The 26,610-nt window shown below is 59.0% G+C and overlaps 2 protein-coding genes across 4 annotated transcripts in view; both read right to left on the reverse strand.

Moving 5' to 3' along the window:
* The window catches only part of ENG (endoglin), a 31,708-nt gene extending 24,321 nt beyond the window's left edge, over positions 1–7,387 (reverse strand). The window contains exon 1 of the mRNA XM_012772017.3: positions 6,962–7,387. Coding sequence (XP_012627471.2) covers positions 6,962–7,028 — 67 coding nt within the window. The 5' untranslated portion in view covers positions 7,029–7,387. The remainder of the gene's footprint in view (positions 1–6,961) is intronic.
* A 9,950-nt stretch (positions 7,388–17,337) lies between these two features.
* Positions 17,338–26,610, reverse strand: AK1 (adenylate kinase 1). Of its 3 annotated transcripts, none has more exons than XM_012772039.3 (7): positions 26,501–26,610; positions 23,811–23,849; positions 22,227–22,262; positions 21,902–22,065; positions 21,057–21,173; positions 17,838–18,029; positions 17,338–17,577 (listed from the first exon to the last, which is right to left on the reverse strand). In XM_012772039.3, exons 2-7 carry the CDS (start codon positions 23,815–23,817, stop codon positions 17,509–17,511), a joined length of 585 nt encoding a protein of 194 aa, XP_012627493.1. In that variant the 5' UTR covers positions 23,818–23,849; positions 26,501–26,610; the 3' UTR covers positions 17,338–17,508. The 3 variants fall into 3 exon arrangements, with proteins under 3 accessions (XP_012627493.1, XP_075865180.1, XP_012627492.1); XM_076009065.1 differs by lacking the exon at positions 26,501–26,610 and adding an exon at positions 25,779–26,115; XM_012772038.3 differs by lacking the exons at positions 23,811–23,849; positions 26,501–26,610 and adding an exon at positions 22,577–22,739.

Below are 26,610 nucleotides of genomic sequence, written 5' to 3' on the forward strand. Positions count from 1 at the left end.
CAGGTGGCAGCTCGTTTTATTATAATAATCTATTGACCTCAGTCTCTTGCAGACGAGTCCACCATCTTAGGGGCAGGTGAGTGGCAGGATGGGGCAGCCTCCAGGTGAGGGTCCTCTGGGTCTCCCTCACCCCAACAGGCTGCTCATGGGCCAGTGCCAGTTCTTGCCATCTCATCCCCCTCTGGCCCTCCAGCTCCCTCACCATCTCCCTTCCCTATGAGGGGCACGGGCTCCTCCCATACGCATGGGGAGACTGAGGCAGGAGAGGTCAGATGCAAGGCGGCTGGGCCTCAGACCCACCTCTCCCCACCTGACCCGGTGTCTGGCCTGCAGACTAGCCAAGCGCCTCCCTCCTTCCCTTTGGACTTTCCCTGCCCCCTCCCCAGACTTCCAGGAACCCCAGTTCCTCCGGATTGCTGGATCGCTGGGGCCGCCTGGGGCCACCGCCTGGGGCCACCTCCTCCATGCCGTCAGCCAGCGGGAGAGGCTGCAGGCCTGGCCATTATGTAATGATCAGATAACAGGCCAGGCTGGGAGATCAGATAAGAGGTCCATTTATTTTGGGGCCTTTTCGAATCCTGGCCACCCCCACCCCCGCAGACCAGACGAGAATGGGGAGACAGGAGGGAGTGTGACGCCTGGGCCTGTCTCCGGAGCCTGGAGCCCGAGGCGGGCCCAGACCAAGCTGAAAACAATCTCCTGGCACCAAGGGAAACGCTGGCCTCCCCGGACCAGTGAGAGACCAGGAGCCACCTCCTCAGCACTGACCCCTCTCTGCCTCCCACCCATGAGAACACAGCCACCCCTGGGACTTTCCAAACGGCCACCCCCAACATCTTGGAGGCCAAGGAGGATAATGGTTAAGAAAAGTCCAGGTCAAATCCCAGCTCTGCCTCTTAAAAGCTGGTCACCTTGAGCAGAAGCCTAACCTCTCTGAGCCTCAGTTTCCCTACTCGCAGACCAGCAACAGCTGCAGCAGACGCTTCCCTCGTGCTAGGGGCCAAAGTCTCCTCTCTGGGCTTTACACGGGTGAACTCACCTGACCCTCGCAGCGGCCCTGGGTGGGGCTCGGGTGCTGCTGTCACACCGTTTACCGTGAGGCCACTGAGGATTGGGAAGTTAAAGAATGTTTCTGAGCTCACCCAGCACTCAGCGGCAGGGGCTGGTTTGCGCCCAGGTGGTCTGGCTCTAGCACTTCGCAGTGGGTGCTCTGGGCACAGCGGCTGTGAATATTATTTCACAATACCAGGGACACCAGGGCAGCTACTGTTTGACAAGGGTCTTTTCCACTGAAAAGCCTGCCCCCTCCTCTCCAGCCAGCCAGCCAGCCTTACTCCCTTCAGGGTCCCATTGCAGCCTCAAGGACTTCCCAGCCTCCAGCCCTGCCACTCCGTGGCCACCAGCGAGCCTTTCCTAAGGCTCTCCAGTGCCTGCAGGCCCAAAGTCACTCACGGCTGCCTAAAGTGGAGTTAAAAAGCGCAGGGCGGGTATATACATACATAATGAGTGAGATGTGCACCATCTGGGGGATGGTCATGATGGAGACTCAGACTTTTGGGGGGAGGGGGGGAAATGGGCATTTATTGAAACCTTAAAATCTGTACCCCCATAATATGCAAAAATAAAAAAAAAAAAAGAAATGCTTAGCTTTAAATTACACATTTCTGTCAAAGTGATGCAACTGTTTCAGTTTATCTCAATATTTCATTAAACATTTATTTACAACAACAACAAAAAAAAAAAAAAAAAAAAAGCGCAGGGATCTGACTGATGCCAGAGGCTCAGATCCTGATTCTGCCACCTTCCGGCTCCCCTCCGGATCTCAGTGCTGTCAGCTGTGAAGTGAGGATGATGGTGGGCATGACACCTTCCTCGGGCAGTTGGTGAGGGTGGCGTAAGACGCCACATGCGCAGCGCCGATTGCTTAGGGGCTTGCAACTGCCACCACAATCACCTATGTCCAGCCTCGGGGAGACACGGGCTTTCCCCCAAACACACCTTGCTCCCTGCCTCTGCCCCGCCCTTTCCTATGCCAACAGTCATCTTTTATTTGACCACTTAGCCAACTTCTACTCATCCTTCAAAACCCTGTTCTGAAAGTCTCATTGAAACAAATCCCTCCTTTCTTAGGTGCATCAGTACCTGGATGTCCTTCCAGAACCACACGTGCCCCGAAGCATTGTTTTGATGGGTCTGCGTGCCTGCACTCCCAGCAGACTGTGGGCTTTTCCAGCACAAAGAGAATCCAGACCACCCTGTGTCCCAATCGCCCAGCCCAGGGCTCAGAGCAGGCCAAGCACACGTTTGTTAAATTGGCTTGTCAGGCCTGCCCCTAACTGCTAGATGACCTGCATCAAGCCCCTCCACCATTCTGGGACTCAGTTTCCCCATGGGCAGTGGGTGGGAAGGACAGGACATGTTCCCAGTTGCACTGGGGGTCTGACGTCCTGCGGTTTCATCTAGGGGTGCAGGCAGGAAGAGAGGGCTACTGCGGGCAGAGGCAGGGTCCCAGAGTTGTGCTTGGGAAGGGAGGGCCGTCACGGGGCAGAGGAGGGGTGGCCACCTGGGGTGGGAAGGTCAGGCAGCAGGAGATCCGTCTCTTCCTCTGTGAAATGGGTAACAGGAGTGTCTCCATCACAGGATTTTGCGAGGGTTAAGTCAGACATCACACATAGCATGCCTAGAGCGGTGTCTACTAGCTCTGAATAAATGTCAGCTGTGATATGCAGCGATTCACCCCTACGCTGCCACAGGTCCTGGATGTCCTTCTAGAACCACACGTGCCCAAACCAGCCCGGCCCAGCCCTGGATGGAGGTCCCTTTCAGCCTCCAAGGCTGATGCCCCAAAGCCTGGGCTGGAGCTGGGAAGTGGGGGCACAGCCAGGGCCGCCAGCTATCCAACTCTGTAGTGCCAGGCCACCAAGTGTGCAGGACAAATAAGCTGAATTTGGGAGCAGACAGCCTGGGGTTGAAGTCAGGACTCGTCACTTATCTCAAGCCTCAACTTCCTCATCTGTAAACTGGGCAGAGAGGCAAAGAGCTGGCATGTGCCTGCCACACTGAGGACAGGGGTGGGGGGGATGGCTGCCTCCCTCTTGCTCAGACGCCCCCTCAGGCCCTGGAACAAATGGACAGGCCTGTCTTCAGAGGGCCAGCGCGGACCCATCTGTGGCCACGAGCAAGTCCCTCTGTCCCTCTGGAGTGTCACCGTCTGTCTGGCTGAGACAAGGGAGAATCCTCACAGTAGTGTCCCCAGTGTCCCCAGGGACCCAGCCTCTCCTGCTTCCAACCTCTGTCCCTCCTGGCTGGCAAAGCGAAATGCAGCCCCTGAGACACAGAGATTATGGGCTCTCTCCTCTGTCGCCAGCCCTCCCCAGCCAGTCCCAGGCCCCACAGGTGGCCAGCTGCAGGGGGGCTCCAAGTCACGCCTCTGCCTCGTCCTCCACACTTAGGAAACACTCTTCAACCCCAGTCACCTAGCACGGGCCACGAGCCCCAGCAACCCGGCTCCTGGGACTCTATCCAAGTGAAATAATCCGAAATACAGGAAAAGGTGCATGCACTAAAAATGTGCACGGAGGTATTTATAACCAGAACAAAGGGGGAACCACCCACGTGGTTAACAATAAGGGATGCACCAGGCAAGTGATGGCACATTTAAGGGACGTAGTATCCCAGAACTGCAATAGGATGGTTAAGGAGCCCACGGGACAACATGGAATCCTTCTGGGACACGAGAAAGGTACACAAGACTCCCAAATGTGATCCACCTGGATTGAAATTACCTTAAAAATCTAGACAAAAACTAGTACACAGTCCACCAGCATGCTAACAGTGCTTGTGTTAATAAAGAATAATATGATAAAATTACCTCTTATTATATTATTATAATTAATAATAACACTATTATAATTAGTAATAATAACAATATTGTTATTATAAAAGGTAACTTCCTCCTCTTATCTATTTTCTTTGTAGGGCAGGCTGAGGCAATTTAACATATAGTTAAATTACTTTGTAAAAATCACGACATATCAAAGAGTGACCAAGGTTTAAATAAAAAGAATGATAAAATAAAAAAAAAAAATCACGACATGCTTCTTCTTAAAGTCCAACATGACAGAAAAATGTGTCTCAGAAACCAAATGTCCCCTAGAGAAAACCCCAGGCTGAGAACAGTAATATTGGGTGCACATCCTTACAGGATTTTCTCTATGCACATTGTGCATCATGACTAGTTTATCATTACAGAAACGGAATTATTGTTGTCTGGGCACCTACCAGGGTGCCCCAGACATCTGCCAACAGCAGTTTTCACATAGATTTGCCTTTTGCTTGGTAATCGCTACGTGGTATTCCACCGCACGATCACTATTCATGGGGCCCCTGTGATGGACATTCAGGTTTCCAGGTGGGTTTTTGTTGCAGGTCCCCACGGGCCATATATCTTTACAGTGTTAGGCATGTAACTCTGTAGGACTAACTCCTTAAGATTGAGTTGTGAGGGCAAAAAGTTACACACAAGGTACAAGTTTAGGATATTCTGCCAAGCTGTGCTCCCAAAGACTGGACCTATTTTGGACCCATTTTTGGAACTGTTCTCACCCTTTCCATGCTAAAGGGGCATGAGGATGTCTGGGTCACTCCCACCTCCAGCCCCAGTGTTAGGATCTGGTTCCAGGGCTGGTCCGGGCTCCCATCTGCCCTCCAGGGGCCTTGGTTACCCAGACTATAAATAGTTGGGCTGGGCGGTCTGCAATGCCCTTGAACCTGTGATCACTGGTCTGCCAGGACCAGCTGCTACTGTTCGTAGGAGATTGGTAAATTCCCAGGTTGTTAAATTCCCAGATTGATAAATTCAAACCGGTTGTTCAACATGGCTACTATTAAAAATTAAATTAGGTCGGGCATGGTGGCTCACGCCTGTAATCCTAGCACTCTGGGAGGCCGAGGCGGGTGGATCGCTCAAGGTCAGGAGTTCAAAACCAGCCTGAGCAAGAGCAAGACCCCGTCTCTACTAAAAATAGAAAGAAATGAATTGGCCAACTAAAAATATATAGAGAAAAAATTAGCCGAGCATGGTGGCACATGCCTGTAGTTCCAGCTACTCGGGAGGCTGAGGCAGAAGGATCGCTTAAGGCCAGGAGATTGAGGTTGCTGTGACCTAGGCCAACGCCATGGCACTCTAGCCCAGGCAATACAGTGAGACTCTGTCTCAAAAAAAAAAAAAAATTAAATTATACAAACTTACAGCTAAATAAAGTATATACATATTTAGAGGTAATAAATATCAAAACTCATTATTTCTGAATGTTTGATTGCCCTACGATCTACGCCCTTGAGGTCAGCTGCAGAGACAGTAACGGCGTGGTGGGGATACTGGCTAACTGCTGCTCACACGCTGAATCCCGGCTCCGTCTGGTGGGTTGGTAGCTTGAAAGCAGCCGTGTGGGAATATTTACACCATGGAAATGGACAGACACTATGAATCAGGCCCCCCCCCACTGCTGTTATTAATTATTTACCAGCACCCCGCTGCCTTCCGCCCTTTAACCTTCCACCCTTTAAAACCAGACACTGACCCAGCAACCGACTACGTGGATCTTTCTCTAAGGACCGAGAGGAGGAGCGAGTTACCCCAGCTAGGGACGGATGGGAGGGAGCAGGGGAGGCCGGGCAGCCCTGAGGGGCCTCTTGGAGCTCAGGGCGGGTTCTGTCCTGGCTGTGTGAACCCGGCAGGTCAGGGTCTCCATCTCCTCTTCTGTGAAACGGACGACAGCAGCGGCCATCTTGCATGGTTACCGTGGGCCACATCAAATGTTCTGGGGGACCACAGGCCGGGGTCACATCCCGGCTAAGTCACTTCGTGTCTCTGAGACTCAGTGTCCCATCTATCAGTGAGGCAGTGGTGAAAGCGTTAGAGGCCGAGGCTAGGGACTTGGACGTGCTGCAGGGCAGGGAAGCGGCCGTCCCTGCGGCTGTTTCCCGCCTCCTTCCTGCCCACACGCGCAGCGCCCCTCTGCCCCCTCCTCTTCCAGATCCTTCAGGAAGTCCCTGGACGCACAGGTGGGTGAAGGGGTGTCCACAGGGCTGGCCAGTGGCTGGAGGTGGCGGTGGGGCAGGGCCCAGCAGAGATCTACCATGAGTGGGACGTGGGGCTGGGGGTCCCTGGCTCCTCATGGCCCTCCTCTGGTCAGTTTCAGAAGGCAGCAGAGGCCAGGACCCCTGGAGAGGCCCCCAGGCTGAGGAGCCCGGCAGAACCCCCAGCCTGGGCCTGTACCCCCATCCTGCAGCCCCTGGTGAGTAGCAAAGGGATGGAGGCAGGGCAGAGTGCTGCAGTCTTGGCCCATCCAAAGGGTTCTGGGGGGCGCTCAAAGGCCCCTCGGAAGGGGAGGTGGAGGAATTTACAGAGAATAATAAAACAGTATCAACAACACAGAAATGACCAGCCTGCCGCACTGCTTCCCCACAACCTTGGCAGCGGCTGTTGTCATCCCCGCTGTGCTCAGAGGCCCAAAGGCAGTGCCCCAAGATCACCCCATGAGGTACCGCTGAGATTCGAACCCAGAGCCTGCACTCTGAGCCCAGGCTGTGGGCTCTCCTACCCATATATTCCTCAAATAGGAAACTCAAGGCCCAGAGAGGTCAGGGAACTCTCCCAGGGCCGCACAGCATTTTGGGGCCTGGGCTTCCTGGGGAGACATAGATGTAGTTGGGAGGGCAGACGCCAGAGGCCAGAGGTAAGGTGAGTAAGTCGCCCTGGTTTGCCTGAGATTTTTAACGCTGAAAGTATTGTGTTCCGTGAAACCCCAGCAAACTGGGAGGAGGGTTGGTCACCTTCAAAGCCCCCAGGATGGCTCCGCTGGGTGTACACGCGCAGGACACGAGGAGGCCGTGGACTCCTGGAGCCTGGTCTATGTACTGGGGGCCAAGTCTCCCCACCCGGGCCCCGGTCACCTACCTGTGGGGCTGAGGCTGCAGCCGGCCAGCAGCAGGGTGACAAGCAGGGGGAGCGTGCCCCGGACCATACTGTACACCCGAGAGCCTGAGCGCTGGGCCTTATCCGGTGTCCAGGGGCAGGGCTGCGGGCGGGCGCCGGGGCCGGCGTGGGCTCGCACGGGGACCCGAGGGGAGCAGGCGGCCCAAGCGACGGCGTCCCTGCTCCAGCCTTCTGGGGTGGCGGCCGAGGGGTCAGGAGAAGTGGGCGCAGGGACGCAGGGCCGGTCCGGGGTTGCTGGCTGCCGGATGGGCGGAGAGGGGCTCTGGGCTCCCGAGGACAGCAGTGGTGGCAGTAGTCCTGGCCAGGGCGCGCAGATGGAGGCTGGGGTTTACTGGCGGCAGCAGGGAGCTCCCGGCTCATCCAGCCCGGCCCAGGGAGGCAGGAAATGCGCTTCCTTAGAGAAGGGGCCGGGCCAGGCCGCCTGCCAGGCGGTAGAGGAAGTGCCACGGGCTTTGTCGCTGGGTGGGGGGCCCTGGGATGGGGGGAGGCAGTGGGGGGGGCAGTGGGGTGGGAGGGCCCAGGCTCCAGGCTTGTCTCCCCACGAACCCCACCCTCCATCCCACCCTCTCCAAGACTGGAGGGTGGGGGTGCGTCTGGCAGCCCCACAGATGAAAACAATCACCCTAGCAGCCCACCAAGGGGACCTTTCCTGGGCCAGGCCCTGGCTACAGCAGCTCATGCGGAGCTCACGACTCCATGAACTCAGTGATCCCACTTTGCAGATGAGGAAACAGGGACATGATGCGGTGAGGTAGATAACTGGTCCCAGAAGACGGCAGAGTCGGGAGACGGGCGCCACAGCCGGCTCCCTGAGCCGCCACCAGGCTGCTGCTCCCTTGTTCGTGGGAGCAGGGAACACTAACGCCCAGGGCAGGGGAGAAACACTCCCACTCTGGCACAGCAAGGCTAGGGCTGGGGCGAGGCCCCAGAGAGGGCAGAGGACCTGCCCAGGGCCACACACTTTGTGTCTGCCCTCTTCATGGGTGGAAAATCCTTCAGGGACAACAGACAGCTCCAAATGAAAGGGGACAGGCCGGGCGCGGTGGCTCACGCCTGTAATCCTAGCACTCTGGGAGGCCAAGGCGGGTGGATTGCTCAAGGTCAGGAGTTCAAAACCAGCCTGAGCGAGACCCTGTCTCTACTAAAAATAGACAGAAATTAATTGACCAACTAAAAATATATACAGAAAAAATTAGCCAGGTATGGTTGCACATGCCTGTAGTCCCAGCTACTCAGGAGGCTGAGGCAGTAGGATTGCTTGAGCCCAGGAGATTGAGGTTGCTGTGAGCTAGGCTGATGCCACGGCACTCACTCTAGCCTGGGCAACAAAGTGAGATGCTGTCTCAAAAAAAAAAAAAAAAAAAAAGAAAGGGGACAGACTTTAATGGCATTTCTTTTTTTTTTTTGAGACAGAGTCTCGCTTTGTTGTCCAGGCTAGAGTGAGTGCCGTGGCATCAGCCTAGCTCACAGCAACCTCAGACTCCTGGGGTCAAGCGATCCTTCTGCCTCAGCCTCCCGAGTAGCTGGGACTACAGGCATGAGCCACCATGCCCGGCTAATTTTTTATATATATATCAGTTGGCCAATTAATTTCTTTCTATTTATAGTAGAGACAGGGTCTCGCTCTTGCTCAGGCTGGTTTTGAACTCCTGACCTTGAGCAATCCGCCCGCCTCGGCCTCCCAAGAGCTAGGATTACAGGCGTGAGCCACCGCGCCCGGCCTTTAATGGCATTTCTGAAGTCAGATGGTCCTGGGTTCAAGCCCTGCTCTGCTTGCTCTGACCCTCGCGCCCTCGGGCAAGGCCCCTTGGCCCTCAGTCCCTTTGCCTGTAAAGTGGCACAACGGGCCTTCCTGGCCAGGCTGGGAGGTTTCTAAGGGTTGGGCACTATGAGCGCTGGGCCTGGCACACAGGAGGCACTCCCCCATCAATGCTACCTGAGCCTGGGTGACAATCCCCAAACTGTTTCGCGTTCATTCTATAAACAGTAGGCGCCTACTCTCCGTACCCATCATGGTGCTAGTCGCAGGCAGCTCCTAGGGTCAGGCCAAGGGTGTGCAGAGAAGGCAGGCTGAGGAGGGGCTAGTGTCTAGGGGCTGGCCTAGGAAAGATGGGGTGAGTTGGTGGGGGAGACACGGGGGGAGGAGGGCATGCCAGGCAGGGGACTGGCCTAGGCAAAGGCACAGAAGCAGGAAGTGGCCAACCACTGTGAGACAACAGGGGTGTGGTAGGACAGGAAGCCTAGAGAGGCAGAATCTGGCCCTGCTCTGGGATGGCCTTGAATGCCAGGACTTTATCCTGAGGTCCACTGGGAGTCATGGAGTGTTCTTGAGCAGAAGGATGCTGGCAGAGCTGGGCTTTGAGAAGACAAATCTTCGTGTGTGCTGGCAGGGCCTATGGTGAGATGAGTTGGGGTGTCCTTCTCTTTATGCCTGCTCTGGATCACAGACGGGGAAATCACAGACGAGGCCCAGGGGAGGAGGGAGGAGGAGAAGGCTGGAGCCCAGGGTGCCTCTGGAGGGAGGGTGTTGGTCAGAGTCCTGTTTGTCTCTGCAGGAGTTGACATGGGGCGGGAAGGGTGGGTGTGGTTCCCTGGGTGGCAGCTGGTGGAAGGTTCGCTCGCCCAGCCCGGTGGCCGCCCGGCCAGTTCTCAGCCAAGCTTGGGTGTAAAGTCAAGGGAGCCCACCCTCCCGCAGCGGGCCATCCCTCGGGAGGCAGTCCCTAGGCCTCCGCCCGCAGCCTCGGAGATGGGGGGCGCCCAGGCAGAGGGCAGTGAAGCGGGGGTGGGGGCTGTGAGGTTTCTCCAGGCTCCGTGCCCCGGGGGCAGTTAATCCAGCCCCAGGGCCCGCCCTAGGCGTTCACCTTATCAGCTCTCAATCCTCACAGCTGCCTGGTCCCTTATCCCCATTTTACAGAGGAGGAGCCCGAGGCCCCCTGAGGTGACCGTGACCCCAGCTGGAAGGTGTTCACCCCCAGGACTGCCTAGCCCCAGGCTCAGCTCTTCCGGCCTCTATCCCCAGAGCTGAGTGTGGAGGGAGGAGGTTGCAGGGCAGTGGGCATCTCAGGGCGGGGGTTACAGAGGGTGCTGAGAGCACCGGGGGCAGGAGGCTCCTCCCAAACCTCCCTCCCTCCCCCTTCCCTCGCTGCGACCCATCCCCAGCCACGCTGTAAGCAAGACCCCACGGAGCCTCTAGACAGCAGGATGGACACGCGGAAAAACTTGCAAAAACCTCGTGGGGGAGAGAAACCCACCCGTGGCCGTGGGACCTCATGGAGGAAGGAGGAGACTGGGACCCGCCCAGGGGTTGGGGGCAGAGAGGGGTCACCTGCAGCTCCCACGGCACCCGGAGCCTCCACCACAGCCCGGCCTGTGCAGAGTCCGGCTGCACGTGTGTCTCCCCACTCAGCTGGAAGCCCCACGAGGACAGGGACTTTGATGTCCTCTGCACTGCTGTCACAGCGCAGGGCCCAGGGCCTTTTAGCCCTTGAGACACATTCACTGAAAGCATGAGGTATCCTGAGGCAGGGCGGGGGTCATGGAGGCACAGGGAAACTGAGGCACAGAGAAGCAGGCCTTGTCCCTGGTCCCCAGTAGAAGAGGCCAGTCCTAGACTGGGTCTCCTGTCCCCAGGAAGCTTGATGGTCACACAGCCTCACAGGCGGGACAGACCAGGGTTCGCTGTCTCCCACTGCCCGCAGACACACTCTCCGTGCTGCCGGAGACCCGCTCCTTCCCCAGCCCAGCCCGCCTGTGCCGGGAGACCTGCTGGCTCCTTCCCTGCAAGGTCCTGCACATTGGTGGCCTCCCTCCCTTGAAGGCCACAGCCCTATCGGGGCCCCTCTCCACACAGCCCAGTCTGGCTGTGGAATCGACTCCCGGCCCCTTCCGGCTGAGGGTGGTCGAGGCCCAGGACGCTACTGCCTGGGCGTCCGCGCTGTCCCGGGTGGTTTCCCAACACCCCGCGGCACCTGTGTAAACAGCCCCTTCATCAACCCTCCTCTAATGTCCCGCTGGAGCGTGCCATCTGTTTCCTGCCGGGCTCTGACTGATACAGATGTTTTCAGGTGCCGCCTGTCCACACGCCAGAGAGACGCATGGCCAGTGGCCAGCCCCCGTGCCTGGACCCCACAGTGGGCAGATGCACACGTTCTGCGCCTTCTTCCTCCTGGCTGGCCAGGAAGGCCGGGTCTTCAGGAAGGGACGGAGCACGTCTACCCTGGCCCTTGGCCACTGAAGGAATTTCAGGCGGCCCCCAGGGACCCACCAGGCGGCTGTCCGTCTCCAGCAGCGGCCTGGAGCCAGGGGCCGCTGATAACAACAGGGCCAGACCCACGGGGCAGAGGGAAGAGAACACTGGGCTGGGCGCAGGGTACCCAGGCTCTGCCCTGCACTGGCCGGGTGGCCTCAAGCAAGACCATCCCACTTTCTGAGCCTCAGTTTCTTCCTCTGCGCAATAGGAAGGCAGCCTGCTGGCCTGGAGGACTCCAGAAGGCCAGGAAAGGACTGGAATGGCTCCACCACCCCCAGGCTTTCCTGGCTCTGTGCAGAGGCCACTCTACAGCCACCTGCAGGGGCCAAAACTGTCCTGTCCCCATTTTACAGTGGAGGAAACTGAGGCTAAGGTGTGCGTGGCCACGAGGCTGGGGAGAGGCAGAGGATAATTCAAATCCCAGCCTGTATTTCTTTCCTTGGCTTCCAGAACATTCTGTCCTGGCTTTCCTCCCACCTCCCTGGTCACCTTATCTCTCTCCAGCCCGGTTCCTCCTTGTCCCCCAGGCTTGGTCCCTGGCCCTTCCCCTTTCTGTTTACCCTCACTCCCCAGCCAGGCTTTCTCAAAGCTTTGTGACCCTGCCATCACATCCCAGCACAGACCCTGGGACTCAGGCTCGAACCAGCACAAACGTTTTGTGACCCTGACATATTACCCTGTGACCTGGTGCCTCCCACAGCCTCTGCCTGATGTGTTTGCTGTCACCACTGATCACAGCCCCTCTGTTGCTTTCGTTACCCACGGGAGGGTCTTGGCCATGAGATACAACGCCCTAGATCGTAGCTACTCAGCACTCAGTCTCTTCCCAGAGCTTGTTAGAAACCCAGCCTCCCAGGCCCTGCCCGGACCTGTGGGATCGGAACCTGCATTTTCTCAAGATGCTCAGGGGATTTGCGTGCACGTTAATTTCAAGTGCTACTCCAGGTGACCTCGCCCAGACAGACAGCTTTAAATACCGCCGGGATGCTGACACCTGCAGGCCCTGGGTGTCTGACCAGCATCGCAAACCTCACACGCCCCGAGCTGGGCTCTGTTCTCCCTCTGCAATCCCCCACCCTCCGTGGTCTCTGTCTCAGCCCTTCACCTGCTCTTGTTGCTCGACCCTTGGGCCCAACCTGGGCTCTTCCTCTCAGATCCCTCGTCCAAGCCACAGTGGACCCTGCCAGTCCTCCATCAAATCCCCAGGGTTTGCAGATGCTTGTCACTTTTCGCCACTACCCTCAGAATACCATGGCCGGCCTCTCCTCCCTGGCTCCATCTGCTCTGCCCAGCGCCCTCCACTGGCAACTGGCTCCCTTAGAGTCAAAGCCAAAGCCCCTCAAATAGTCAGTGAGGCAACCCCATCTCCTCGCCAACCACTTTCTGCCTCCCCTCTTTCCTGCCCCGCCCCCCAGCCAGACTGGCCTCTTGCTATTCCTGGAACGTGTCAAGCACACACCCACCCCAGGACCTTTGCACTTGCTGCTCCTGCTCCCCTCAGTAGCCACAGGGCTTGCTGCCTCGTCCTTTATGTCTCTGACCCAATGTCACAGGGTCAGTAGGGTCTTCCCTGACCACCACACTTAAAATGGCCCTCTCCCCCGACTGGCATTGGCCCACCTAGTGTCTTCTGACACACTGCGTATTATTTGTCTGTCTGCCTCTCCAGAAGAGAAGCTCTGTGAGGACAAGGGCTTCCCTCTGTCCGCTGCTGAATGCCCGCCATGTGCAATAGCGCCCCGCCGTGGTGGGTGTTTAATAAATGCTGTGAGTAAACTAGTGCGTGAGACCACTGGGCCCCATGGCTCGAGCTCTCACAGGTGGTGATTCTGAGTCTCCGGGCTGTGGGTGTTGGGGGCATTGAGCCCAAGGACAGGGGCTCTGAAGAGAGGGAATGACTCCCCAAGGATACAGGTGATCCCAGAGGTCAGGGGCCCGTCAGACCCTGCTCTGTTCTAGAAAAGCAGCGTCCCCTACAGCTGTCCTCTCTTTCCCTGAGGAAGCGGCTCTGGGACCTGCTGCCTCCAAACCCTGCATGATATTGGCCTTCCTCACGAACCCACCCCCCAGTTCTAGGGAACCCGTGACAGCCACCAAGGAGGCAGAGGATTCCACCCAGCGGGCCAGGAGTCTAGAAACTCTGAGTAGTAAGGGCTCTGAGTTCACAGAGTGGGAAACTGAGCCCCAAGAGCAGGAGGGACCTACCCCATGAGTCATGGTGGGCAACACAGGCAGGAGACCCTGCACTAGCACCCCAGGAAAGGGCTGGAGCAGGAGTGGTTGGTGAGGGTCTAGCTTTGTGCCCCCGAGGCTGTGTGACCTGGGCCACACCACACAACCTCCCTGGGCCGGCCTCCCCAGTGAGCACGCCCTGCGCTCACAGGCTGCGCGTGTCCAGCAGGCCTCCTGGCCCCCGCCTCTGAGCACCCCCATCACGGAGCCGCCAGGCCTTCCTGTTTACTCGAGGCCCCTCACGCGGCTGGGAGGCGACAGCCTTGGCCTCCTCTGCTCCCCGCTTCCTTCCTCTCCCACTTCAGTGCCTCCGGCCCAGGCCCTCAGGGCCCCTGAGGCCAAGACGTAGGGGCACAGTCCAGGGGGGCATCTGAGGCCACCAACCACAGCGGGGCTGTCCGGGAGCGCTCCCTCTCTGAGACCCCAAGGTTATAGAGGCTCTCATCGTACTGACTGGTTAGAATGTTCCAGCACCTTGGAACAAGCCCCTGCCTGGAGGGTCCCCAGAGCTAAGAAGAGTGTGAGAGCAGAGAGCTCAGACCCACGCCACGCCCGCCTCTCAGCCCGCCGGCGGCAAGCCAGCACACGCTGACCCCAGAGAGGCCCCTCCTCCCGGCCCGCTCCCTGGGCCCCTGCCTGCATGGCACCCCTCGGTTCTCCCTCCACCACCCAGCCAGAACTGCAAAATCAGAATCGACTTTTTAACAAGACCCCTTGGGACACTCACGTGCGCCTTAAAGCTGGAAGCTCTGCGGATCGAACCTTCCTGTTTTTAAAACCCTTCCCGAGTCTCGCCTATTAGGTTACTCTTGCCCCAGAGGCCCATCCTGAATCCTACTACTACCTCCCAGTTTACGCGGGCTTCAAAGGACAGAGGAGCAAGTTAAACGACACCATAAGGAAGCCACAGATGACTCTGGAAGGAGACATTTTCTGCAGGACAGCTGGTTCCTACACACAGGCCAATGTCACAGAAGGAGGCGGAGAGCTGTCCTCAATTAAGAGAGATTTGATGGACATCACAACCTGATGCCATGTGTGGGCATGAACTGCATCCTGAACAACCCAGCTATCAGATACATTTTAGGGACAATTGGGAACAATTGCAATAGACTAAGTATCAGCCAGTGTGGTAGCAGTGTTCACTTAGGCTACTGAAACTCTGGTTGTGAGGCCGGGTGTGGCGGCTCACACCAGTAATCCTAGCACTCTAGGAGGCCAAGGTGGGAGGATCACTTGAGCTCAGGAGTTCAAGACCAGCCTGAGCAAGAGCAAGACCCCGTCTCTACTAAAAACAAATACAAAACAAAACAAAAAACAGAAAGAAATGAGCCAGACAACAAAAAACATAAAGAAAAAATTAGCCAGACATGCATGGTGGCGCATGCCTATAGTCCCAGCTACTCGGGAGGCTGAGGCAGGAGGATCGCTTGAGCCCAGGAGTTTGAGGTTGCTGTTGGCTAGACCGACACCACAGCACTCTACTCAGGGCAATGGAGTGAGACTTTGTCTCAAAAAACAAAACAAAGCCCTCTGGTTGTGGTTATTTAGGAGAATGTCCTTATTTCTTAGTCACACTGGGGCCCTATTTTAGGGGCAAAGTTTCCTCATATCTGTAATTTACTTTAAAATACTTTGGCAGAAGCTACACAATGAAGGAAGTCTGTGAAAATGGTAATAATTGCTAAATGTTGGTGATGGGTATATGAGCGTTCATTGTATTTTCTCCTCCAATTTTCAGTTTGAAATTTTTCATTTAAAAAAGCAAATATAAAACAAAACTCCTCTGTCTTTAGGAGCCCCCCTTTCTGAGCCTCCCTGTGCCCTTATGAGAAAAGCCAGGTACTTACGTGGGGATTCAAGGCCCTGCCAGCCGGCTCCTGCCCCCCGCCAGGCGTGTCTCTTGCTCCTGTAGCCCCTCTAGCCCACGTTATCGCCCCCCCAGGCCTCAGCTCTCCCCCCACTCACGGGTCCCCCCACCTCTGTGGCTCTGCAGAGCTGTTCCACGACTTCTGTCTTGGGTGAGCTCCTGGGTGTCTGCAAGGCTCCAGGAGCCTCCCACCACGAGGTCCCCTCTGAGCTCTGTGCTCCCGGCTGCCCACGACTGGCCTTGGCTGAGCAGGGCCCACGCAGTTCTGTGAACACAGCCTGCGTGCTGCAGCCACGGCACCGCGGGCCGGCGCTGAGGAGCCTCTGCGTCGCCAGGGGCAGGTGCCCCGGGGACACTCACTGAGTGCACGGAGGTGCATGAAAGGAGCTCGCAAAGGTTTGTGGTGGCAGGGATGGGGTGGCAGTCACTAGAGCTGTCAAACTTTTTGCGTTTTCAAGTTTCCAGCAAAGAGGATGTCTGCATCGTTATATAGACAGATTATAGATTAGACGGACAGATGGATGACAGCTGACAGAAAGTATTGCTTGCGTGAATAAAGTGACCCCGGTGAACTGGGGTCGTCAGTTTAGGTTTTCGTAAACTGGGACTCACCTGAATGAATGAAGCTCTAATAGAAAATAAAGATGACAAGGATGATTTTGTCAAGCGGCTCTCTAGCTGTGTGCTGTCGTGGGTTTTCCCTGGTCTTCGTGCTGACCCTGCGACGACGCTGAGACAGAACCTGCGTGTGCGCGTGCTCTCACGGATCCAGCTGGACGAGCCGGGCGGGGCAGCGGGTCCCGGCGTGGTCTGTGGCTTGAGCTTGCGGCCGGGCTCCTGCAGGCGCCATGTGCAGCGCAGGGACCGGCTGCAGAGGCCTTCGCCCCGCCCGCCGCCCCACTCGCCCTCGCTCCCCCTGCATGGCGCCTGCCTTCTCCGGTCTCCCCAGAGCTACCATGTGCTCATTTCATGATCTTCTTTCCATAGACTTGCCTTTTATGATTTAGAACCGTTTATTTTAAAGGAAACGTTAAATAACCAGTGGAGATGGAAACAGCCCCCGTCATAGCGAAGTGTGCGCGGCGAGCACAGTGCGTCCCCGACTTGTGTCTCCTCAGGCAGGGGCGGCTGCTGACAGCCCTCGGCCCTCAAGCCTGCACAGCCAGGGCCAAACGGGTGTCAGGGACACACGAGCACCAAACTGAGCCTTTCTCAATGAGCAGGTCACGGGGAGAAGAGAACAGAAAGGGCAGATGGTTCTCCCAGGGCATTCTGGGGTGTCCCCGAGGCCCCTTGGGCCCTGCGCGCTTGGGGCCGGGGCAACTGACAACCTGCGCTCCTTGCTCACCGTGTTCTCGAGCTAACCCTAAGCAGGGGCCGAGGGAGACCCCGAGGCTATTTTAGAATTAGAAATGGCTCAGAGAGGACAGGCCGTGCCACCCGGGGCGCAGAACCCTCAGGTCCCACCGCTGCAGGGAGGCACCCTGGCCCTGACTTCCTGCTTTCAATCACGATGCCCTTTTCAGACCCTCAGAGCTCTTGCACCAATGGAGCCAATCCGCCACCCCCTCGGCAGGCCGGCGTGTGCTGCCCTCCCTGCCCGCGACGCCCACGCAGCCATGGCCTTGCTGCCTGCTGCAGCCCAGGCCCTGCGGGGGCAGGCATGGAACACACTCACAGAAAGGAGAGGTCAGGGCCAAGGTCACGGAGCAGGGATGTCGGGGAACACAGGCTGGGGCTCAGCTCTGCCCGAACTCGAGACCCCAGAGAGCAAGGGCCCTGCCGCCCAGCCATTGCCAGTCCCGGCTGGGCACCTCCACATGAGGAAGGGCCCTGGGGCTCCCGCCAGAGCTGGAGCAGCTGGTCAAGGGGAGCTGGGGGGCCTAGGATGCTTGGCAGGGTAAGGAGCTGGGGACCCCAGGCTGGGCGGGCACAAGTGCATGAATCAACTCCGATTGGAAGCAAAGAAAAAGGAATAAAACTAAATGTCCTTGGAAATTCCTTTAGTGCTGGGCCGTCCATGAAAACAGGATAAAGTGGTTTCCTCTGTCTGTGCTCGGCCAGGCGGGGTGGAGGCGCTGGGCTCGGGCCAGGAGGGCCTCGACCCAGGACAGGGCTGGGGCGGGGCTCCCAGCTGGGGAAGGGGCTCCAGCGCCACTACTTCAGGGCATCCAGGTGGGTGCAGACCTGGGAGAAGACACTGTCCACGGAGCCTTCGGCGTTGACCTGCGGGGAGAAGGGCCATGAGGGCTGCGCCGCGGGAGGCCTGGGTGGGCCCCGCTGGGGCAGAGGGCAGACCTCGCCGGGGGCCAGGCCTGGCTTGCCCAGCCCAGCCTCAGTGGACTGCAGCCCTCACTGAACCAGCTGGGAAACTGAGGCCCAGAGAGGGGAGCTGGCCCAAGGCCACACAGTGAGTTGAGGCTGAGCCAGGCGAGGACCCAGGCTTCCTTCCGGGGCTCCCCTCTGGCGGGCAGAGGCGGGCGCACCTTGCGCACGATGCCGCGTTTCTCATAGAAGGCGATGACGGGTTCCGTGGCCTGGTAATAGGTCTCCAGCCGCTTCTTGATGGTCTCCTCATTGTCATCCACACGCCCGCTGTTCTCCCCCCGCTTCAGGAGCCGCATGGTCATAGTCTCAGGGCCTGCGTCCACATACAGCAGCAGTGTGGGCTGTCCAATCTGCGGGCGGGGCACCATGTCACAGGGACCCATTCCTGCCCCCTGGGGCCATCTCCTCTCCATCTTCCCGCCTCTGAGGCCCTACTCGAGACTCACTCAGACCTTCTGTCCTTTCCTCATGGCAGCCCGAGGGATCCTAAAAGCAATCTTCCCTGCCACTCCCCTGCTCAAACCTCTCCCATGGCTCCCCAGTGCCCTCAGGAGAAAGCCCACACTCCTCACCAGATCTACAGGGCCTGCATGGCTGGGCCCCGCCTGCCCCACCGTCCCGTCCTCTCCTTGCTTCAGCCACCCTGACTCTGCCCTAGGCTCTCTGCCTCCGCCCCATGCCAGTCCTGCGCTTGTGCCCTTCCCTCTGCTAGGAGCCCTTTCTCTTGAGCCTGATCTAACCCACCTTCGTCTCAACACCAACACCTGACCTTCAGGGCCCAGCTCGATCTCATTCCTTCAGGGCTGTCTCCCCAGATGCCCCCACCCCACAACTTCCGGCCTCGGGGACAGACTCTTGGGGCCCCATTTATTTCTCCCTAGAGTGTGGTCCCGAGGGCAGGCAGGCAGCTGTTGTACACCCTTGGGCAGGATAAGAACTGACAGAGGGGCAAGGGACAAGGGAGGGGGTGAGGGGCTGCTGAGTTCTGGGGACTCTGAGTCAGGCTGCTGTTGTTGGGATGGTGCGTCATTGCAGGGAAGGAAACAAGGAATAAGTCCCCGCAGCCCCTGCCCTGCTCAGATTGGTCACCAGTATCCCCTGCCCAGGTGTCCACGGTGTCCCCTGCCCAGGCTGGCCTCCACACTGAGGAGACGGCAGCCTTTCCTGCAGTCTGACCACGAGTCCCCGAGAGCAGGTCCCCGGGCCTGGCACGGCCCAGCCCGGCACACCAGGTGAGGCAGGGCCCTGGGCCTCCCACCAGAGCTAGGGAAGGAGCCACCCGAGGCTGCCGCAGCCTCAGGATTGGGGCTGGGACCCTCAAAACCCTGTGTCCCCTTCCTGACTGCCGGGGCCAGTCCCCAAGGGCCCCTGGGCCGATGTCGACCAGACCCCTCATTAAGGTCCCATGGGTGCTGCCTGTCACAGGGACTCGGCGGGAGGAAGCCTGACCTCCAGGCCGACCTCTTCCCAGGCTCTCTCTGACCCGTCCAGCTGTGTGACCTTGGGGAGCCACCTGCCCTCGCTGGGCCTCGGTTTCCTTGCTTGCAATACCCACCCTGATGCCCGTCCCTACTTCCTGGGTAGTTCAGGATTCAGGGGTACAGTGTCAGCTGCCTTTGGGGAGGGTGGCTCCTGCTTCCCAATGACCCCACACAAGCTACCCCAGTGCTCCTATCTTTCAGATGACCGTGGTAGCAAAGGCTGGGCCTGGCCCCAGCAGTCTGACCGCCTCCAAGGCCACCACTTCCCCCTCACCCATCAGCTACTGAGCTCCTCCAGGGCCAGACCCACAGTCTCCCAGGGCCATGCACGGTAGGTACACCCCAGGTGGAGGTGATAAGTCCATGAGTGCAGCTTAGCCTCTGGGCTGGGAGGCCCAGGCTGAGATTCTAGCCATGGGACCTCAGTTTCTCAATCAGAACAATGGGCATTTAGCCTGGGGAGATGGTGCCAGGCATTGCCCGCCCCAGGAAAGCTCTGGCCCTTTAATCAGGTGAGCAATCGGCATCTCCAGGCGGCCCTCCCTCCTTTGGTGAAGCCCTGGCTCCCCCTGGTGTCCAGAGCCAAGAAGGTCAGCTGCCCGGAGGCCACCGCAGTGCTGGGCCCTGTGTGGAGCCTGCCACCCTCAGCAGCACCCACTGCAGCCCCAGGAGGGACGGGGACTTCCGTTAGCCCCATTTCTAGATGTGGCCCTGAGGGTCGCAGGTAACGCCACACAGCTGTAATGTGTGGCCTGGCACCTGACCACAGGGTCCAGAGTCCGGGGTCTGAAGGAAGCCAGCCAACACCATGTCACGGAGGGGAAACTGAAGTCCAGAGCTGGGCAGACACTTTCCTGAGGGTTTGCAGCCACTTAGAGGTTAAGAAAGACAGTCTCCTGCTCCTGGATGAAGCTTGAAGCCGCGGAAGCCCAAAGGCGGCCCCACAGAGATGGGGAGGGGGACCCAGCCCGCTGGGATGCACGGCCAGCCCCCACACACCCTGGCCGGCCTCTCTCCTAGGCACTTGTAGCCACATCTGTTTCCCATATTGCCTTGTGACAGCAGAGGTAGAGGTCCACATGTGCGTGTGCCTGTGTGCGCGCACACACATGTACCTCCCAGTGCAAATGTGCACTGTACATATGTGTGCGCCTGTTTGCACATGCATGTGGCCTTGTGTATGCAAACTTGTGAGCCCATGCACATGTGTGTACCCGTGTTCATGTGTTTGTGCGTGATGTACACACAGGCACATGTGTTTACATGTATGTGTGCGCATGTCCATGTGTGTGCTTGTGTGGGGTGCCCCCACCTTGTGCAAGGTGTTCCTGGTGGGCACCATGCTAGGAAGCTCAGAGCCCTTATCCCCCAGGCTTGTTCTTTCCAGCCAGACTGTCCCTGGAAGGAGACCAGAGGCCCCTCCCTGACATTCGAGTCCCCCAGCCAGGCCTGAACCGCCTTGCGCACATCACCCGGGTCGGCCTGCCCACATATTGTGCTCTCCCCACAGCAGCCTTACCCTTCCATCCTGCCATTGCTGTTCCCTGCTGCTCCAACTGTGTGTTTACCGGGCGCCAAGCCCACACTGGAAGGGAGCATCCTCTCTAATCCCCACGCTGCCCTTTACAGAGCTGTGACCTGTCACCCACATTCTGCAGTTGGGAAAACTGAAGTTTAGAGACGCAGAAAGAATGGCCCAAGGTCTCAAGACGTTGAGCTGGAACCTGAGCCCAGGTTTGTGACCTCCCCAAACTGGGGCTTTCCCTTCTAGACCTTCTTCTAGACTTCCAGAAAGTCTTCCTGGTTTTCCTCCTCACCCACAGCCCATGAATCAGCCCCTCCCCCTCTCCCCCACTACACCCCAAACTCTGCCCATTATCACAGCTCCTGCCTTACCCGCCGCTCAAACTCTTCTCCCTGCTGCACCTCCCGCGGGTAGCCGTCGATCAGGAAGCCTTTGGAAGTCTCTGCGTTGGCCACCATGGCGTCGCGGAGCATGTCCAACACTGTCTCCTGGGGCGCAGCAGGAGGAAGGGGACGTAAGCCTCCCCATCCCTTCTCTGCGCCGTTGCTTGTGCTGGTCCCACTGCCTCAAACGCCCCTCCTCTCTGACACAAATGTCCCAAACAGGTCTCCTGCCCCGGGAAGCCTCCATGGAACTGTGGAGCCCTTGGCCAGATGAATGAAGCATGCATGTCACACCACGGTGTTTCCTGAGCCCTCCTCCCAGCCAGGTGGCGGCCCGAGCCCTGAGGACACCGCTGTGGGCAAATCAGACCTTCCCTGTCCTGGGGGAGCTCAGGGTCTGATGAGGGCCCGACAATCCCACGGTCAATTCGTCAATTTCCCAGCATGACACAAGGTGTCTGAGCAAAGAAGGGAGGCTAATGGAATATAAAATTAGGGGGGGGTCTTAGCCCAAATCTGGGGAATCGGGGGGTCTGAAAGCTGAAGAGGAAAGAACATTCCAGGCAGAAAGGAGGGTGGCCAGTTTGAAGGGACACAAAGGCCAAGGTGGCCAGAGGACAGAGTACAGGGGAGAGTGGGCAGCAGGGCAGGGTCCTGCAGGGTCTCGGGAGCTTCCAGAAGGAATTTTGTGCCACAGGCAGTGGGAACCACAGGAGGGTTCAGAGCCTGGAAGGGTTGTGGTCAGCCTTGCCAATATGTCATGGGCTTTGCTGGCATGTGCCCGCTCAGGGTCACCATCACGCATTCCCCTCACGCCACCAGGGCCCACTCACCAGCGGCACCAGCTGCCCCTTCTCCATGATTTCTGACAGCTTCTTGCCCCTGGCTGAGCCTGAGCTGACCTCAGCCCGCAGCAGGTCCCCGGTTGAGAGGTGGGTGTAGCCGTACTTCTGCACGATCTTCTCACACTGCGTGCCCTTCCCCGAGCCAGGCCCGCCTGCAAGGGCCTACTCATTCAGAAACCCTGAGACAGGGGCCACCAGGGACCCCAGCAAGGGAGGGGCAGAGCCCAGGGTGCAGCTCCAGGCCGGGGCTTCCACTGGCGCCTGCAAAGACCACCCCCCCACTAGCCACGCCGCCTGCCCGCCTGCGACTCACCCACCACAAAGATGATCTTGGATTTCTTCAGCTTCTCTGTGGGAGAGAAAAGGGGAGCAAGGGTCAGTCGCTCGCTTGGCCAATAGTTAGAGGCATCTCTGGAATCCCAGGCCTGTGCTGCACCCTAGGCAAGCGGACTGACGTGGCTCCCGCTCCTGTCATGGAGGCCGACAAGTCCCAGCCCAGAGTGAGCAGTAATGTGCTCGAAAGCTCGGAGGCCAGAGAGGTCGGGGAGGGGTGGGTGTTCCAGGCAGAAGGACCCGCAGAGGCCGAGGCCTGGAGGCTAAGGGGCTGGGAGGCCACTCCCGTGGGGCCTCCCTGAGCGTGGCTGGGCCCCAGGGGTTGGTCACCTTTGGCCTTCTGGTCTTCCTTGCTCAGGGAGTCACCGGAGACACAGTTGCCCATGGTCCTGTTCTACTGTGGCCTTTCCCCTCCCCTCCCAGGACTGGGCCTGCCCATCGCCCGCTTCCCCGCAGTGCTAATGTGGAGTTGGCAACCACAACACATGTTGCCATGGAGACGGTTGCCAGGGAGGAGGGCTGCAGTGGGCACGTGGAACTCTTGCCCGGACAGGGAGGCGAACTTGCGTTCCAGCCTCTGCCTCGCCACACCGGCCGTTAGATCTGGGCAGAGGGAAACTGAGGCCTAGAGAGGGAGGGGCCTGCACAAGGGATGTCAGAACTGGAACCAGAACCCAGGTCTCTGCCCCAGGCTTCCCAGGCTTCCCCTCTTCTCAGGCTGTAACCCACCCTGCTGTGTGACCCCAAGGAAGAAGCCTCTGTCCCTCTCTGGTTCTCTGTCCCCGGCCCACTGAGGGGGTGGCTGGCGGCTCCCAGGGCCCTCCTGGCTCTGAGGCTGGAGGCCTAGAGGAGCTGTCAGAAGAACGACTCCTCCTTCGGGCTCCCGTCCCAGGGGGAGGCACAGCTGGGGGTGGGGGGAGGCCACAGCGCTGCAGTGGCTGATGTTCGAAGTTCGGGGCAGAAGGGCGACCACTGGCTCCAGGCAGCTGCAGCAGCCAGGCCCGAGAGCTCCTTTAAGAGCCACCTAGGCCAAGGCACGGTGCCAGGGTCTGGATAGATGTGGCTGCCAGCAGCCCAGGGCGGCCCGTTCTGGGCCCTCTGCCTGCCCTGTGTCTCCCTCCCACCCCCAGGAGCCAGGAGGGCCCAAGACCTCCTCAAAGCCCCACTGGATGACAGGGAAACTGAGTCCCAGAGAGGGACAGGAACTTGCCTCATCCTAAAGGCTTGGCACTTTGCATGCTCGGTGCCTCTCCACGGGCCAGGCCTCCCCTCCCCCACGCCTCCTCTCCAGAAAGAGGCAGGGACTCAGCTCCACAAATACCAGCGTAGGAGGGGAGCCCTGGGGCCCTCAGGAGCCTCAGGGAGGACTTGTTGCTTCTAAAATTAATTTTGAAGCTGGCACAGCCCATGAGAGGCCAGAAGAGGATACCGGTGGCTGCCAGACAGGCTCACTCTGGCAGCCCCGGGGCCTCCTCCAACCCCCAGAATGACCTGCGTGCACACCCCCTGCATGGACAGGTACACTGAGGCCCGGCAACAAGTGGGACAGAGAGGAGCCTCATACCTTCCATCCTGCTGAGGTCCTGGGAGCCAAGTCAGTGCTCTGCAAGACAAGGACACAGGTTTGGGTGGGGGCGGGGTGGCTCATCCCCACCCTGACCAGCTCCCACCAAGCCACACCAGGCCCCGCATGCAATCTGAGGGCAGGGGGGCCGATGGGGCAGGGAAGGCCCAGGAGGCTGGGTGACCTTGGAAGAGTCTCACAGTAGGGCAGTAACTCTCACAAGAGTCACAGGAGGGCAGTAACCCCCACCCACTGCCAGCCCCCTCTGTTCCCGCTGGAGGGGCAAGGAGGCTGAGCTGCTCCCCAGCCACTCCCAGGAGACAGGGCTTGGGTCCAGCGTCACCCAGATGCCTTGACAACGCTCCCCAGGGCTGGGGAAAGCTGCCAGGAGGCAGACAGAGCTACGTGTGTCCTCCTCTGGGCCAAGGTTTGGATGAGGATGCTCCAGGGAACACAGAGGCCTGAAGGGCGGGTCTGTAGGAGCTGCTCACAGGGACACAAGCCTTTGCAGTTTTCCAAATGAGGTGGTCCCAGGCTCTTGCCCCTGTGCAGGTCCATCTTGCTGCACAGGGCCGTGGATCCCCGCCCTCTCACCTAGCCTCACTGCCCGCCTTCCCCTCAGCAAGCAAAGAGACCCCATCGCTGCTGTGTCCCCACTCTGTGCCTCCCCGGCCCCCTAGGACGGCCCACAGCCCCCTTCTCAGCAGTCCCGCAGAGGTGTCCTCCATATACCTTTGGCCTCTATGTCTTCACCCCCCACCAGCCCTCTCCAAGGCCACCAGTGACCATCACAGCCACTCTTGCTTGAACCTCGCTTGACCCTTGATTCTGGGACCCCACCCCAGCCCCTCCACTGCCCTCTCACTCTTGGCTTCAGGCTCCCTGTGCAGCCAGGCCAGGCCTCCCTCCCAAGCCCAGGACGGCCATGCCCCAAAGGCCCATAGACCCTCTCAGTTACTAACAGCCCTGCAGAGCCCTGGCTCCAGGCCCTGATCACCAAGCAAGAGACTGGTCAGCACGAAGGCTCTCCTCCCACACCCCTGCACCCCCACCTCCCAACCTCCCTGCTCCTGAGCCCCTCTCCAATCCATGACCTCAGGACCCCTCCACCCTCCGCAGACCTCTCAGCTGCCACTGGCACTGCTTGGACTCGATCACCCGCCATGATGGTGCGGGTCAGGCCTTAGCAGATGGTGTACTCAATGCCTGGATACCTTTCCCCACCTCGACATTGTTTAGGACTCAGCTCGGGTGTCACCTCCTTTAGGAAGTCTTCCTGGACTCTGCCCTCCGCTCCCACACTGGCAGGTGCCTCCTTCTGACCTTCCCCAGGCTTCGCACACACCGAGCTGTGTTGGGCGTCTTCACTACACTGCGGGCCGTGTCCTCACTGACTGGGCCTGGCCCAGGGCTGGGGAGCCCACTCCATCCCCGCTGTCGTCTTAGGAGGAAATGGCAGCTCGGAAAGGACAAATAGCTCAAGGGCCCTGCTGGGGTGAAACTTGGGTCTGGTTTTCTGCTGCTCTGGGCCGGGCACCTGGCAGGAACTTCAGCACCTTTACCGATGGCCTCTGAGGCTGAGGGCATGAGCGCACAGCATTTTCCTGCTGAGTGCGCTCAAGGAGGGGTAGGAGCTGCCAAGCACCCCTCAGCAGCTGCCCAGGGGTGGAGGACTGTCCCCAGCCAGGGACAACCACAGTGAAGTGCTGAGAAGTGGCTCGACCCTGCCCCGCCCCCTCCTAGTAACCTAAGCCCCTCCGTCCTGCTGGCACCTGCCACTTCCTTGACCAAAATAACTTGGGTTGTGAGGAGACCTCACAGAGGCCAGGGGTCCAGGACAGAGTTGGGTTACGGGCTAAGCACCAGGCCTTATAAGGCCCCGGGGCCAGGGCCCCAGCCACTCCTAGCATCACTGAGTGGCCTGCTCAGTGGCCTGGGGAGCCTGGGTCAAGAGGGACAATGACTTACTTAACTCCAACTACAAGGTGAGGCCAGGCAAGGCCCAGGTATCCCAGCTCCTGCCCAAGAGCAGCTTTCCCAGCACTTGGCAACCAACTGGTGTTCAAATCCCAGCTGCACCACTCAGCTGGGTGACCTTGGGCAGCCAGAGTCCCCTCCTGGGCCTGTCCCACTGCTGCTGGAGAGTGCTGTGTGGGCAGCTGAGCAGTGCTGCAGAAGGTCCCAAGTGCTGGCCCTGGAGCTCCAGCCAGGAGGCTGGGACAGGGGCTAAGCATCTGGGGGCTTCCAGTTCCCCCAACACTCAAAGTGACGTGACAGGAGACCCCCTCCCAGCACACAGGCTGTCCCTGCCCTGGTCCTCTGGGGCAGGGAGCCAGGCCACAGTCCCCCCTCCCTGGGCCCCAGCTGGGACATGCCAAGGGCAGGGACCTGGAGCCCCAGGAGTGACAAAGGGGTGACTGTCTGCGAGGCTGGGAGGACCTGCAGCGCGCACGCACACACACACACACACACACACATGCACGCACGCACATACACATGCACGGATCCACAAAGGCACAGGCAGGGAGGCACAAACAACCAGAGCCTGGGTAATACACACACACACATACACAGATCATACCCATGGATACACACACACACACATACAAAACCCAAGGACAGCGACAAAAACACGCCCCCGCCCTCCCCCAGGTGGCGCTCCCTCCAGACAGCCACCGGCACGCACTGACCTGGGGACCTGGGGAGGGGTGCGGGTGGGCACTGGGGCCAGTGCGTGCCCTGCCTGTCCTCGCCGGCCGCCTGCACAGGCGACTATTTATAAGGCTGTCAGCACGCGCGC

The sequence above is a fragment of the Microcebus murinus genome, chromosome 12 (genome assembly GCF_040939455.1).
Source record: "Microcebus murinus isolate Inina chromosome 12, M.murinus_Inina_mat1.0, whole genome shotgun sequence".
Taxonomy (NCBI): Eukaryota; Metazoa; Chordata; class Mammalia; order Primates; family Cheirogaleidae; genus Microcebus; species Microcebus murinus.

Bases quoted from the DNA above. Each gene is read 5' to 3' on its own strand.
- AK1 (XM_012772038.3), bottom strand. From the start codon at position 22,631: ATGGGCAACTGTGTCTCCGGTGACTCCCTGAGCAAGGAAGACCAGAAG. The intron at 22,263-22,576 runs GTGACCAACCCC...TCTCTCCCACAG, and splicing joins GGAAGACCAGAAGGCCAAAG to AGAAGCTGAAGAAATCCAAG. The intron at 17,578-17,837 runs GTGCGCCCGCCT...TTCTCCCCGCAG, and splicing joins AACGCGGCATCGTGCGCAAG to GTCAACGCCGAAGGCTCCGT.